The sequence below is a fragment of the Gopherus flavomarginatus genome, chromosome 5 (genome assembly GCF_025201925.1).
Source record: "Gopherus flavomarginatus isolate rGopFla2 chromosome 5, rGopFla2.mat.asm, whole genome shotgun sequence".
NCBI lineage: Eukaryota > Metazoa > Chordata > Testudines > Testudinidae > Gopherus > Gopherus flavomarginatus.
In genome coordinates, this window is record NC_066621.1 from 84,913,253 (window position 1) to 84,928,814 (window position 15,562).

Sequence of the window (15,562 nt, forward strand, 5' to 3'; positions counted from 1 at the left end):
TCATCTCAAACCCTGTTCCTACACTGACCTCTATTTACCCACGGAACAGCGACAGCACAGGCAGAAGCACCGTTAGCTTCACCTACACTGCCCCCTCCAGGGCTGAGGGGGGTGGTTCATCTGCCTGGCCCATTCAATCCATGGTTTCTCATTGTGATGGGGGTGGACTTTTGTCCAGTAAGCATTAGACTGACACCCACCACTTCTTTTCATATAGCTGTTTCACGTAGCATTTCACTGCCACTGTGTACCTGGTCTGGGTTTGAGCTAGTGACCTGCAGATAAAAAGCTGTACAGACCATTACTGCTCCTCTGAGCCGTCCAACTCACTAGAATGGAATTGCTTCTAACGTCAAGATTATTGTGAAGCACTTTCAGATCCCTTGACATGATAAGACATGAAGGGTAATGTAAGTTGCAGTGTTTTGGTTTTTAAATTTACCCTAAGGTTGTCCAACCATTTGTCACAATCTAAAGAGAATGTATGTTGTTCCTCTCTTTGTTTTCTCTCTTTTGATGTATCTTTGTTTTCTTTCTCTATGGTGATGGTCATATGGAAAATGGACACTTGCAGGTGCAAAACAGCCATAGATCATAGACAGCACAGCTCTGCAGCAACTTGGTCAGAGGGTAATGTGTGGTTAGGTGAACAGGTTACAGTTCTCTTGCTGGATGGTGAGTGTCCTTTGAGATCTTTCTTTCCAGTCATAGCTGTGTTTCTTCTCTACTACCAGTAACTCTGTCCATATCTGCACCCAAAGCCTCCTATATCCACTTCCTTACATCAGCCATCAGCAAGATCCATCAAGCTACCGCTCCTGTTAGTCGCAGTGGGAACAACGCAGAGAGTACATGCTGCTCCTGCTGTCTCTTCTCTGACTGATGGCCACAATACCTCCTGGGGCACATAACAACTGGAAGGCTGGCAAGAAACTTTGGAGGTCCAGAAAAGACAGAAAACCCTGAGACAGTAAGAAGCAAAAGATTTTGTTTATAGGTCAGTCAGCAGGGGAGGTAAGGGATTTGTTTAGTAGGCTAAACAGATGGGAAGGGAGGAGATATGGACATGTCCCTGCTAGGCAGTGATTGTTACATGCTCCAAAATGACTGTATAGGGAGCATCGTGACAGTACCTGATGCTTCACCTAACACATAGACTGATAGACTCCCTACCCCTAACAACGTACCATCTAAACCCAACAACTACACTACATGGGGCAGGTGTTCCAGTGCAGAGACCTCACTGGTGGCATCAGCATAGGAGGCTTCACAGAAGGAGTGAGTTTTCAGAAAGGATTTGATGAGAAGAGAGAGAAGACACATGGCATGGATAGAGGGGTCTGCTCCAAGCATTGGGAGCAGCATGAATGAGGGTCAGAAAGCAACAGGGGGAAGTCTGGAGGCATACAGGAAGTGAGCAACAGTGATAGCTGTAACTGCCAGCCAATAGGAGAGTGTTGGAACTTGATTGCGGCTGAGTTGACCTCTCTGGCTACCTAAAAAATTGTTTGTTTGCTGTCTTCTGAGTTGCTCATTGGCTGGCTAATTTTGCAACCCTGGTAGAGCAGGCTCTGCTAGTATATCTAGGAGCAACGCTCCCGATCTGGGACAGATAGCGAGAGTCACAGATAAGCTGTCAGAACTTGAAAATGGACCTGAAGATGCTCCTAATCTTTATTGCACCTCTCCTTTATTCAACTCTAGGCTTCCCTGTTCAGGTGAGAGCGATTCCACACAACCCTTCTGTTTACTGTGTCTGATCTCTGCTTCTTTGACTGGTGGATGAGATATCTTTTGAATATTTCCCAGCTGTGTTTCTAAAAGAAATACATTAGCTTGTAACATTATTTTTGTATCAGTCTTTGAGATTACTTCTTCCATTTGCTCGTCATTTGGATTTTTTGGGTTAACATGCAAAAATGAAAACGTAAATATATTGGTTTTGCAGGAACGCAATGGACATGCTGGTGCAAGTAAGTAGGATTTATACAATACTTGAAATATAAAAATTTAAAGAAATTGCTGACCACTTACCAAAATAAGACTGTATAAAACAAGAGTCTTGTAGCCAGATCCTCAGATGGAGTAATTTGGCATAGCCCCATTGAAGTTAACAAAGTTATATCCATTTAAGCCAGATGAGGCCCCTGCTCTTGGTAATAAATGTGCCACTAAATTGCACTTATCTGGTTTCCAGTGAGATTTGGCTTTCTGCCCAATTTCCCATCTATTTCATAGAAGCACAAAGTACTGTCAGAGAACAATACAACTTTTATTGTAAAGCACTGTCCTTACAATCACTTTACTGAGTTCAATACTAAATAGCAGCAGAAGGAATGAGAAATTAAGAGGTGCAGACAAAGGAGTAAAGATGTTTTCAGTTGAAATGTGAAAAGAGAGGGAGTCACAGAGGCAAAGGCATACAGCAGCACTGGTCAGATGGCAGGACTGGCATAGAAGAATGCATATGGACCAGCTGTGGTGAGAACAAGGGGAGTTTTAAGAAATAAGATCAGTGCAGTTTGTATATAGTGAGTGAAAGAGAAATAGAGAAATAGTGTCAACTAGAGAAAGGCCAAAGTTTTATACACAAAGAGAGCAATTTTGCACTAGATCCTGGAACAGGTGGGGAGCCAGCAGAGTTGTTTGAGGATGGTGTATGCATATGCATGTATGCACATGTGATTGTACAGGACTGAAGGCAGGTAGCAGCAGCAGTACATGCAGATGACCAGAGAGTTGGGAGGTAGAGAGGCCATAGAGAAGTGAATTGCAAAAGTCCTGGGGAGAGGAGATGAAGGCAAAACTTTTAGTAGAGGTAGAGGGGAGGCAGTTGCAAATGGGTAATGTTGTTGTACAGCGTGTATATATACTCCTAGAGAGAGAGAGAGAGAGAGAGAACACTTTTCATTAGTAGATTTCAAAGTTCTTCACAAACTTTTTAAAACTATATTCATTCTCACAGCAGCCCTGGTAAGGAAGTGCTGTTATCCCCACTTTCACAGATATGGAAATGAGCCACATAGAAGCTAAGGGACTTGCCCAAGGTTACACACGGAGGCTGTGGCAGAGAAGGGAAAAGGGATTTGTGGGAAATATTCAGAACTGTTAACTGGCTCCTTTGTTCTCTGTTTTATAATGTGAGAACAAAGGGACACTGTGAAATTAGAGGTCAGTAAATTTGGAGCCAACTAAGGGATACACTCCACTGAGTAGTCAACCACTGGAGCTCACAGCTGCAGAGAGTCCTTGATGGAAATATTATGGGGTGATTGAATTTCACAATGCACAGAAGAAGTTTTAATTGACCTTTATTGCAATTTGTATCTCTTCTGTGAAATCTAGTACTTAAGGCTTCACGAAGGAAACTTTGAACTGCATCATTCTGTGCCATGCCTGATACCCAAAGCCCATGCAATCAGGTTTATGGCACTGGCAGGCATTCTGGGACTTCTGCCTGTAGACACCCTAATAATTTAAGACCAAGTGATGGCAGCTTGGAAATGAGAAAGAAGGTTCAAGGAATCTTTCCTTCCACTCAGCACACACATCCAGGGGGCAAGCATCATTTGGCTGGCAACCCTTGAGAGTTTGTGGTCAAGCCAGCTGTACTAACAACCCCAGAGAGGAGCAAGTCTGGGAGGGATGGAGTTTCCTAGTGAACACCAAACAAGCACCAGTCAAGGCCTCATGCTTTTCCCAGGTGGTGCACCAGCTTCCTCCCCCAAGAGGTGCACAGATATTACGATGAATGCAGCATAAAAACAGACAGAGAAGCACATAGGATGTGCCCCTCTTACTATGACTTCAGCTCAGGAGTGAAGTTACAGGGTTTGGGTAGTTTATCTTGCTAAGATTTTAACATCCATGTTTCCTCTTGTAGATGTTACTGTTTATCCTACGAAGAGTGAAGTGACCCCTTCTAGTGACATTTTACAGTCCACTCAAGGTAAATGATATAAAAACTTGGGCCCAGTAACTTCCAGTCCTCTCCTGGTTAATATGTCTGTCTCTAATAAATTCAGTCATGATGAAAAATATAGATCAAAGATAAAGCAATGCAAATCCAGCATCTTGTTTACTCTGGCTGTAAATCACAAGCATCTTACTGTGAGATCTGGAGCATTGCTCTGCATTGTCTCTATCTTTGCTTGTTTACAGGAGTGTCATATAGCTGGAGTATTTCCTGGCACACAGTGCTAATGTGCTCTGGACGGGTTAGGCTTGAGAGTGCCTGGTCATGTGCAGGCTTGCAAGGGAGCGTTCACCTTCTTGCACCTGGGCATATTCTGTTCCGTGTTCTCCTCTGAAACTTGTCCTAAACCCCACAAAGTGAGCCAGGAGGGGACAGGCCAGGCATCCTGCTTTTTCACGCCGGCCAGTGGAGCTGGCCACACTTATAAGCCTCCTCATGTTGTACTCTGAAAGCATGGTGCAGCTGCCTTAAAAGCACAATATGCACCAGTGCTTTGTTTGTAATTGATGCTTCCAGCATTTTAAAGAATTCTTGCTTGGATCCTCAAATCATCCAGAGAACCTTTCCCCCAAGGAAAGAAATGCAGCAAGCTTGGAAGTGATTTGGAACTACATGCTCTGTTATCGTGCTCCCCATTCTCCAGACCCCTGAGTAAGACTTCAGGAAGATTTAACACCCTTGGTTCCTTCTACAGATTACAACTCCACTGGGTAGACAGAAAAATGAAGAGTTAGGCTTTACTAGGATTTTACAAGTAAACAATATAAAAATGCAACAATACAAAATAAGATCTAGTTTTCCATCTGTCTATCTCAAACTCAATAAGGCTAAGAAAAATGGTACCCAGTAATGCCATGTAAAAGCTGTGTCCTGTGTATTCTGATTTTCAAGACAGGACACCAAAAGAGGGCTTCAAACTCTTTCATGTGGACACTCAGTTCAGCATGTAGGCACCTAACATTGGCCGTGAAATGCCAACACAGGTGCACAAATAAAAAATGTGGTCATCTTGTTTAGATGTCCAAACTTCAAACTTATGTTTTCCATATTTAAAGAAAAGTTCTCGATAAAATAGATACATTTTAGTGGAAAATCTTGACCACTCTTCCTTATTTTCTACTGGTCACATCTTGTTCGTCATCTCAGCAGGCATGTAGGGTATGAAAGGCAGTGGAAGCATGGCAGTTCCACTCTGCAGGGGAGGCAGATAGTAAAAAATCTTGGCAGAAAGGGCTGCACCCTTTGAATCCCCCAAACCTGCTGTGCCAGAGCTCCATCTATGATAGGACTGGAGGAAGCAATCTGGCCTTTGGCCAGGAGTTCAAGATCTAAGGCCAGATTTACAAATGTATTTAAGTGCCTTAAGATGCAAATTTGTGCCTAGTGAGGTTTTCAAAAGCACTTAAATGAATTAGGCAGTTGACTGACTAATAGAGTCCCCCATGTTTCGTGATTTTTCATATGTTTCTCAATTAGTTCAAGCCATCTCTAAAATTTACTGCCACTGAAGAATTTTTCAGATTGCACTGAACTTTCAGGTTCAATGAATCAGAATTGACTCAAGTTTGCTACAATTAAATTTGATTTCAGTGGTGTTATACTGATATAAAACTGGAGTAAGAGAGTGGAGAATCAGCTCCAAAGGTTTTTGGAATTTGTTCCCTATAAAAGGAACTTTTATTGTGGCTTTTAACTATTCATTAAGTAAGAGGAGATGGGTCTGTTCTGTTCTCCCTATGTTTGTGTAACATCCATTCATGTCAATTTATTTGGCTAGAGTTGTGCAAACCAGATTCAATGGAGCCAAAGACTGGGTCCTTAAAGGGTGGTGGTAAAAAAAAAATAAATTGACCTATTCATGAAATTGTGTTAACTAAAAAGTAATCACAGCTCTTGTGGGATCACAAGATTTTGTGCTTCTTAGCAGAATAAATGCATGGCTTTATGTCATGCCTGCTCATAAAGTTTTTTGTGCCCGATTCTGATTTCACACATGCTGGTGTAAATCAGGAATATGTCAAATGAAGTCATTGGAGTAACCCCAGTGTGAAGATCAGGACCAGTATATGCTTTGGGAAGGACAAACTGACATCCTTGCATTTCTGTGCAGAAGCTGAGCTGGCTACAGAGACAGACACACAGGAAGACGTTTTTAACCGAATTTTGAAAGCTAATGCAGGTAATAACTTCAAAGCTATATAAGTATCTTGGGTGTTTTCAGGATCTTTTTTCTGCTTCCTTTTATAGCAGTTGGCCCAAATATTTCTCTGGTCTTATGAACACAAAGTGCTCTAGACACATTTAGAAACAAGACTCAAACTTTTTTGCTAAGCAGTCTTTAAATCTGCCAATCTGTCCAGTTGTGCCTAGCACATCCAGTGTTGAAGATTATATATATTTTGGAGACATCTAAACTGTGGAGGCAGATTAATAATGGATTCAGTTGTAATTTTGAATGTCTTTGTACTTCTTGGATTTAGAAAAAGATCTTTGAATATTTAAGTCATTGTTACCTGTCTTGAATTCAAACATCTTGTGAGTAGTCATGGGTCTTCAGCCATGATAAGGCTTCAGAATACGTGCTCATAGATGGGATATTTGGTGGCTGATCAGACCCACTCTGTTCCCATTTCAACCTCTTTTTTTGAGTCTTCTGGATGCTTTTGGATTTATTCTGTTAGTTTTCTTCTCCCTCTGTTCTCTGCTTTTCCCCCATTTCCCCTTCCAACAGTCTTTTGAAATGACTTTACTCCAGCACATAGAAACAGTCTTTCATGTATCTCTCTACATCCACTCTTCTCTCTGTCCATTCCTGAATCCTCCGTTCCTACACCCTTTTTGCTCTCTCATTTGAATTCTGATTATTGAAATGTTGATTTTTTAATGTAGCATAAGCCTCTCACTCTGTCAATTCCCATCACCCTTCCCTATCTAAACCCTTCCTAACTAAGCTAGAACTTCCATTCAATGCAAACAACCCTCTCATCTTTCCATATTACATTCCTCTTTCTCTCTGCACAGACACCACCCAGCGCTTGCGAGAAGGTGACATTGTTGTGACAAAGAGCCGAAGTGCTATTGGCTGTTCGGATCACTCATGTTTTTGGCCCCAATCCAGCGATGGCATTGTCCGTGTCCCCTATGTCTTCTCCCCCGACTATGGTGATTTGCATTTCTATAATTTTTTAAAATTAATTGTCATTGAAATGTTAATTAATTTCCAAATACAAACTTAGAAAAAAGGGGCAGTGCAAATATTTGATGCAACACACGTCACTAGCTCACTTATGACACACATACATAGACAAGCTGTACATTACAGTGAGAAAAGGAAAACAATCATCCCAAGACGATTGCACCCATCCTGCTGACTATTCTATTCTCTTGTAGATAGTGATGGCACTTCTCTGTAATGAGGTATTATCATCAAATACACTTTATAAGACGTGTCTATTGCATCACCTTTTGGATGCACTCATTAGTTTTTGAATCACACATGTAGCAAAGGAGTTGCCCATAATAACAGACAGTAGCTGAACCGTCCCCAGATTAATCAACCACCACCCCCTTCATCTAAAACAAGAAATGCAGAAACCAGCCTGCTGTCCAAACCCTTCTCAGGCCAAGTCCTGAATACAGAGAAGGGCCTTGCACTAGGCCATAAAAGCAGTTAGAGTGAAATTCAGCATGAGATCGACTCGCCACTTAAATCCCTCATAAGCACTATTTTGAGCATACATTGACTTTTATGCATCAAATAATTGTTCTTGTGTGACAAGTAATTTAACCCTTTCTTCTCCAGATGAGGCACAAATACGGTGGATTAGTGAAGCCATGGCAGAGTTTGAAATTCTAACTTGTATTGATTTTGTGAATCACACAACAGAATCTGACTATCTAAGTATTAAGTCAGGAAAAGGGTAAGTCCTGCTGATATTAACTCTTATTCAAAATGTTAGTCTATCCCACTTTTCATGTCTTTGCTTCTTTAATCGTGAGACGATTTAGAGAGGACAGTGAACTGGATTTATTTGAGAAACTCCAGGCCATTTGAGCGTGCAAAGTATCCTGCTCAGTGTTAAGCAATGAGGAGCAACATCAGGAACTAACCAGATGCAGACTTAAAACAACTCACAAACCCAGGAAAAGTAGCATTAAGGTAGAAACTGCATCTGCAACTCACACTGCTGTGCCTGGGCATTGTGACACACACTTGACCACAATACATGGCAAGCTGCCATGATTCTTAATTTGCATCAGGAAATATCAGTTCTAATAGAGTATGGAAGAATTCTAAGTCAGGGATATAGTAGGCTGTCAAGGCCAAAGATCCAGCCAAGGGGAGGACTGTCCAATATCCCCGTGATTCAAAATGCCTTCAAGTTTGCTCATTCTCTGAAAGAAGCCCCAAGATAAACTTTACAGTAGTTTTATAAAAAATCATGTTTCTAGGGAACAGTAGGTGAAATTCCCCCTGTGCAGGAGACCAGCACACTGCACACAAAGGACTCTGCACCACTTAAGGGCTAGTGTGGAACTTAAGTGTTGCCTTGGTCTGGCACTGGCCCTCTGCCCTGGGGTGAGTTTCACCCTAGTATGTGCCCCTAATACCACAATAAGACAGAAGAGAATGACCATTCACTCCTTTAATAAATTGTGGTTTGAAATTCTCTGTACAGTCCCCAAGACTGGTTGATATCAAACTTTTCCTCTGTTTTGGTGTTTGTTATTCTCAGCTGCTGGTCCCACTATGGAAAGATTGGAGGTGGCCAGATTCTGTCTCTGATGAAGAAAGGCTGCATGTGGAAAGGGGTAATTCAGCATGAACTGAACCATGCACTGGGCTTTCTACATGAACAGAGTCGAAGTGACAGAGACAGTTATGTAAAGATTATGTGGGAGTATATTAGTGCAGGTAGGTACACTTGAACTCTTCTTTAGTGCAGATACTGGATTAATTAATGTCTTGTTGTTCCTAGCTGATCCTTGTTTCTGGAAAAGAGGGAAAATTGATACATCTTCTAAGTATGATATTATATATTACAGGTAATAAAGGCAACTTTAAAAAATCTGAGAATTCCAACAACCTAGGCCTTCAATATGACTATTCCTCAGTGATGCACTATGGCACGTAAGTTGGAATGTGCGATTTCTTTTCTTGAAGGCACATAGAGCTCAAATCTCTTGTTGAAACTTAGGAGACACAATTACTCTTCATAATTATCAGCTTTACATTTTTTCTGAGGAAAATATGAATGGTTGTGATTCAACTCAAACAGACCCTTTCTGCAAGATAAGTTTGTTATCCTTTATCTCCCCATCAAAGTCATTTGAAAGTGAGGTAAGGGTTGTACCATATTTACTCTCCTTACATGACATCCAGAGCAAATTTATACAAAATGTATTTTTGCCAGCCCTGTTATTTGATCTTGTATCTGAAAGTCTCAAGGCAGCAGCTTCAGAGCAGAGCTCCTCGTTTGTCACTGCTGAGGACATTGATTACTAGGCCTCAACCACAGATAGGTGTATCTATGACCTATTGGTGAGTATAGTGTGTTGTGGAAGTGAGTCCAGGCACACAAATAGGCATGGGCTAATGCTCTGTCATTAGCAGTACTACATACTACTTCTCTGCATTCCAATACCACATGCACTAGCCTCTCTCTACAGGTATTCATGTGGGCCTCATCCCCATAGTATCTGAACACTACCAAGTTAAATATGACAACAGTGTGCTGTCTCTCTCCTCCCAGCCACTAAGAGGCAGACTTAGAGGGCTTTTGGGGATTGTTTTGTTTTTAGTGAATCCCAAGAGCAATGGAAAGTTTGAACAAAGAGGTGGGTTTTACACTTAGCTCTCAATGCAGTGAGGCTAGTGATCATTCCATTATGTGGTAGTGGGGTCTGTAGTCTTAAGACTGGTTCCTGTGAAGCTTCTTTCTTCCATGGTCGTGATCCTCCATCATTTCCTTGTAGTTTCGTTATTCCCATGGAAAATAGATCTCGCAGGAGATCATGATCATGGAGGGCGGTGCAGCTTCCCAGATATCTAGGACCAGTTCCATGCAAAGCTTTGAAAATCAGGACCTTGACCTTGAATTGGTCTCTGTGTTAAGCCCTCAATAGAACTGGGGTTCTCTGGGTCCAGTCTGGTGGCCTTAAAGGGACACATTTATTCAAGTGGTCTTAAAGTCCACTGTCAGCTCAAATTTGGCCTCAAATTTAGATTTTTATAAAAATAAGCTTTAAGACAAAGAAAAATGTCATAATGATTCCCCCCACCCCCGCCCACACAGTGGAAACTATTTTCGTTCAACAAAACCTATGTATCACTTAAGCTAGAGTGTACTTTAAAGTATTACTATTGGCCAAATTCATTCTTAGGGTAACTCCATCAATTTGGCCCATTATAACCATAAGGCTTAAGTATGCCTTAAGTGGTGCATAGGCCAACCTTGTGCTGGTCCTCTACATAGGGATGAATATGTCACTCTAACAGAATACCATGTTCTCAGTATGCATTACTGTTCCATATGAAATGGTTGGTCAGAAGAGTTATACAGTTGCAATGTGGGATGGGAGTAAGTTATGTACAAGTATTATTACTGTTGTAAAGCAAATGGATTACACAATTACATGCTGTAAAAAACAATTAGATTTAGAAAACATGATTCTTCCTGTTTCCACAGAAATGCTTTCTCTAATACCCCTGGAAGAGCAACTATTATACCAATTCCTGATGCATCTGTACCTATTGGCCAGAGATATGGACTGAGTAACCTGGATGTGGCCAAAATCAACAAGCTCTATAACTGCAGTAAGTGCTTCATATCCATCTTCTGTTCAGAGCCTTCACAGAGGTACTAGTGTAGCCCTGCAGAGAGATGCAGTATTTGGAACATCCTGAAACTTCTACACTAAATCGGTAGTTGTACACATTAAGAACATATGGCATTCAGAGGATGAACCTGGAAACCAAAGATGAAGACTGGGACACATCTTGATTATACAATATGTGATTTGTTTCCAACTCTGTTGGACCAATTCAGCCCAGGTGTAAGTGGGTGCAGTTCCATGGAAGTACACTGAATTTGATCTATGTAGTCTTTCCATTGTGTGCTTCCTTTCAATCATTTGACTTCTGTAGAACTCAAAAAACAATTGAAAGAACTTCAAAGAGTCTGTTATCACACGTGTCTCTGCAGACATAGGTATCGTAATTTCAGAGTTGAAAAGACCAGAAACAGCTGGGGGCCGCTCACATCTGGAACAGTTTAGTGACAACTCATCCATCCAAAGCCTACATATTTTTAAACACTTAAGTTTTAATTAACTTTTTTAAAAAATTAATATTTAAATCTTTAATTTTAACTTGTACTAGAGAAGGCAAAGCCCCTCCCATGCAAAATACAAAAGCAAACTCTAAGTCTCAGGAGAAAGCAGGATAAATAGAAAATTTCCTCCTGACAAGAGGATAGTCTGCTGACTCCTCCCAAGCACAAAACTGACTAATACCCCTTTAACACTAATACCATAGTGTCATCTCATTTTTGTTTAAATATACTAGTATAGCTTGACTTCCCTCATCCCCAGTGGAAACCCATTCAACCTATTTGCCACTACCTTAGCAAAATTAAACCTTCTCACATTTTTCTTAGATATGCAAAAAGAAACCTTAAATTTATGGCCCTTTGCTCTGTTCTTGACTTTATCTGTAAAAAGCTGATGTGTTTCCCATTTGCTAATATACTTGCCATTTCAATATAGATATTTATGAATGATCTGAAAATTAGAATTACACATTTCTTCATTTAGTAGTCTGAATTTTAACTATCACAGATGTGCAGAGACTTTGAAATTAATTCTGGCAGATGACAATATGGAGAATATTTCATTCTAAACAGAGCACAACGGTACCTGACTTTAATGTAAAATAGTCTCTAAATCTGATTCTGGTACAAACATTGTTTTTTCTGTCAGATCGCTGCAGCATCATCCTTGATAGCCCATTTGGGTCACTGAGCTCTGACAACCACGCGTCAAAATACTCAAGCAATGCTACCTGTTTCTGGCTCATCCGAATCCCATCCAAACGGGTAATTACAAGGATTTGATAGCTTTTACATGTAATTGAATTGATATCTGTCTGATTATGCATTTTGCTGTTCTTGCTACACTCCAGTTGCCAAATAAGGACATAATACAAATTTCAAATTAAGTTCCTTTCTTGGGATATGCAGCTAACATAATAGATATTTTCTTTCTCCAATTTATAACATTCATATTCACATGCTTAAACTATGGATGGGAAAAGACAGGAGTAGTTTTGATTTTGGAAAACTTCATTGGTTGGGCCTTAGTTTTGCAAAACCAATGGAAGTGGCAATTCACATTCAGAGTCTATTTTATCCGAACCCTGAAAGTTCAGGGTATGGGAGAAGAGGCTGGATAACTAGTTCCAGTTTGGGCTTATATCTAGTTTTGACTCACTCTGATCTAATGGAACCTGCCTGAAATGAATTAGGCTGGTGGGTATTAAAAGGTTTGTTTCCTCTTCTCTTTCAGGTTTCTCTGCAGTTTGATGCCTTTAGTCTGAAGTCCTCCACAGACTGTAAAACTGAATATGTTAAAATATATGATGGGGTCAGCCAGTCTTCTGAGGTTCTACTGGACAAGACTTGTGGGACAAAGAGTCCCCCAGTTGTAACAGCTTCTGGTAGAACTATGCTTGTGGAGTTTGTCAGGGGTGGCACTGGTGCAGCCACTGGATTCAAGATCTCCTACTCCTCTGGTAGGTCCAATCCCAGGAAGAATGGCAGAGAATCAGATGCAAACAATGTAAAATCAGAAGTCTTTTAGCTTTACCATCATCCCTCATCTTGCTTTGCAGATATAGCAGCTCAGTCTTGTTACGATTCTGTAACTAATTTCAGTAGATGGGGCACATTCATTAACACTAACGAGATCATCAGTGTGGTGTGGTTCCAAAACTCTACAGTTTGAATAATCTCTCAGATTTATGCCCTTGCAAATCTCTTTTTATGACTCAAATCAAACTTGTGCCCACTGGATTCAGTATGATCACCTGAATTTTACCACAACGGATCATAGATGAACTTTAATTAAAATGTGGATCACGTTTGCCTAATATATTGCTAAGGGCAGAATTTCAAAAGCACTCGGTGTTGGCCTACCTCTGCTCCCATTGGAGTCAGTGAGTAGAACTTGCTTCATAGACTTCAGTGGGAGCGGAAGACAATGGAGAGTGCTTTTGAAGATATCCCCTAAGACTGTAGCCCTCCTAATGAAAATTGTATTACATTAACCAGCTGAGAGGATCAAAAATGTGTGTTAAATAACAGCACAATAATACAGTTTGTCTGATATATGATTTTATTACACAAGATAAATCATTCTTATGTATAAAAATGTGGCTCCTCTGTGATGGATGCAGTTCACAAGCCTACAATTCAGAGGGACTAGATAGAATCAGACAGAGGCAGATTACTTGGGAAAGAAGTCACATAATAACAGGCAATATTTCTGACCAATAATTCTTTCTACCAGGTAGAGATCTTTAGAATTCATTCCCCAAAAAGACATTTTTCTCAGGACCACTTAATTAATCACTAAGCCTTGAATTCTGCTGTCCCTGTGTAACATCCATTCACATTGATGATGGTTATAGACATGTATGGAGGGGAAAGTATGCTAATTCTCCATGCCGGATTTGTGTGTCAGCTTGGGGGACTACTTATCAACTACTGCAGAGAGATGCACAAGTGTCCTGACTGTAAAACAGAGCATGGTCAGACACTCCAGTATTCATATAGTTCACAGAAACCAGTGTTCACACAGCAAGATAGCACTGCAAGCTAAATATTCTCTCTCCTTTTTTTTTTTAACAGTAAAGACACCACGCACCACATGAAAGGATCAGCATATGAGACAGAAGAAAAGAGCCTATTCTGTGAAAATCTAAATTATGCTTTTTCTACTTTGCTTCCTTTTCTTGCTATGATCAAAAGGAAATTTTAATTCTGTTATGAATCAAAGTCTCCAGCTTCTGTAGCAAGTGTGCTCCCTGATTCAGGTATAAATGGGATCCCCTTGTGTCATATGATATCTGTCCTCGACAAGGGTGTAGAAAGTTATTGTCTGCATGGTTAAGTTATTTTCTCTTTTTATTTAACTAACAGCATTTTAATAAAATCTTCATTTAAAAAATACCCCTCTCTCTTTCTTGTACTTTTTTATTCTTTGGCACTCGTTGCATTAATTTCTAGTTTGGATTCTCTAGTGTTTTGAGGGACCTCTTTTCACCTCTGTGCTTGTATATAGAAATTATCCGGGTTTTTTACAATAGAGATGATGTTTGGAAATCCAGAGTTAAGATACTGGGGTTCATTATATGCCTTATTTGGATCTCTCTTCCTTCAGCATTTAATAGAAATTAGGTATTCCTTTTACCTTTTTTTGTGCTCACTATAAAGTGTACAAAGCACCTCAAACCCATGATCACATCCTGCCAAACAGTGTAGAAAGGACATTTTAATGTATATAATGGCCATAGTATTTGTTATTCCTGTTCTCTGCTGGATGGAATTAGAACAGCTCTATGGTGTTGTCTCAGTTTCAGGGTAACTGCACCTGTATCCCCCACTCCCTGGTCCATTCCAGGAGTTCCCAGTCAGGTCTTAGGTTTCCAGCCATCACCTATCTGTGGGCAGGAACTCTTGTCCCACTCCTTTCTGACTATGGGGTTTTAAGGCTGCACGGCTCCCTGCCGTTACCCTGTGATATCCCCAGCAAGCCAGTCTGTCTAATGGCCAGTGCCTGTGCATTGCTGTCTCTCCCCGAGGGCTGTGAGCAGTGCATCACCAGCAGCTACAAGTTACCACACAGCTCTTTCTAAGCAAGCCCATTTATTCTTCTGTTAAAAGCATTAGAGAGAAAACATAATAAAAACAAACCAATTTAATCACACACTAACGATACCAGGAATCATCCATCAGTCATTTGAAGTCCTAGCAGGCCAGAGACTTTCCAACCCTTCTACAAAGGGTTGGGGACCCACTTGGAAGAAGATCCTGTCCACTTGCTGGACCAGAAAGAAGACTCTTAGTTTAAATGCAGCCTTTTTATACCAAAAGCCCTTTCTTTGTCTGTTGGTCTCTAGTAAATCCAGTTTGAACTTGTACATGCAAGCCATCCCAAGGAGTGGTACCTCTCTGGATGTGTTTACAACCTAAGTAATTCACCTTAATCACCCCTCACTGTTTTTGGTTCCTGGAGGAGCTGTGGTAAACCTCTCCCTTAGAACTGCATACAATCTCTGGCCTACAGTGATACACAAACTTGATACAATATAGTCTCCAAAGATATTGCATGGGGTTGCAATATCTGTCACAGGTGTGTGAGACGTCTCAATACTGCAACAGCTAAAGAAGCTTCTAATATAAAAATACAAGCTATTCACAGTATTACACTCCACAGCAATCAGCAGACAAACATAGACATGATTGGTAGACTTCAGGTAAAATAATAGGACAAGAATGCCCCTTAACCAGAAAAATCAAGTCAAGA

The 15,562-nt window shown here is 40.7% G+C and overlaps 2 protein-coding genes across 2 annotated transcripts in view; one reads left to right on the plus strand and one right to left on the minus strand.

Moving 5' to 3' along the window:
* The first annotated feature begins 554 nt into the window (after nt 1-554).
* On the plus strand, nt 555-14,205 carry LOC127052111 (astacin-like metalloendopeptidase). Its single transcript, XM_050955426.1, has 12 exons — nt 555-675; nt 1,949-1,973; nt 3,884-3,949; nt 6,087-6,155; nt 6,998-7,138; nt 7,779-7,896; nt 8,713-8,891; nt 9,023-9,107; nt 10,666-10,793; nt 11,957-12,072; nt 12,542-12,767; nt 13,885-14,205. The coding sequence occupies exons 1-12, from the start codon at nt 673-675 to the stop codon at nt 13,905-13,907; spliced, it is 1,179 nt and encodes a 392-aa protein (XP_050811383.1). The 5' UTR covers nt 555-672; the 3' UTR covers nt 13,908-14,205.
* The window catches only part of LOC127052099 (astacin-like metalloendopeptidase), a 29,318-nt gene continuing 22,635 nt past the window's right edge, over nt 8,880-15,562 (minus strand). The window contains exon 13 of the transcript XR_007774676.1: nt 8,880-8,968. The gene's annotated coding sequence lies outside the window, so the exon portion shown is untranslated. The remainder of the gene's footprint in view (nt 8,969-15,562) is intronic.

Excerpts from the sequence above, each read along its gene's own strand:
- LOC127052111 (XM_050955426.1), top strand. Across the intron at positions 7,897-8,712 it reads AGTATTAAGTCAGGAAAAGG|CTGCTGGTCCCACTATGGAA; the intron begins GTAAGTCCTGCT and ends TGTTATTCTCAG. Across the intron at positions 10,794-11,956 it reads CAACAAGCTCTATAACTGCA|ATCGCTGCAGCATCATCCTT; the intron begins GTAAGTGCTTCA and ends TTTTTCTGTCAG.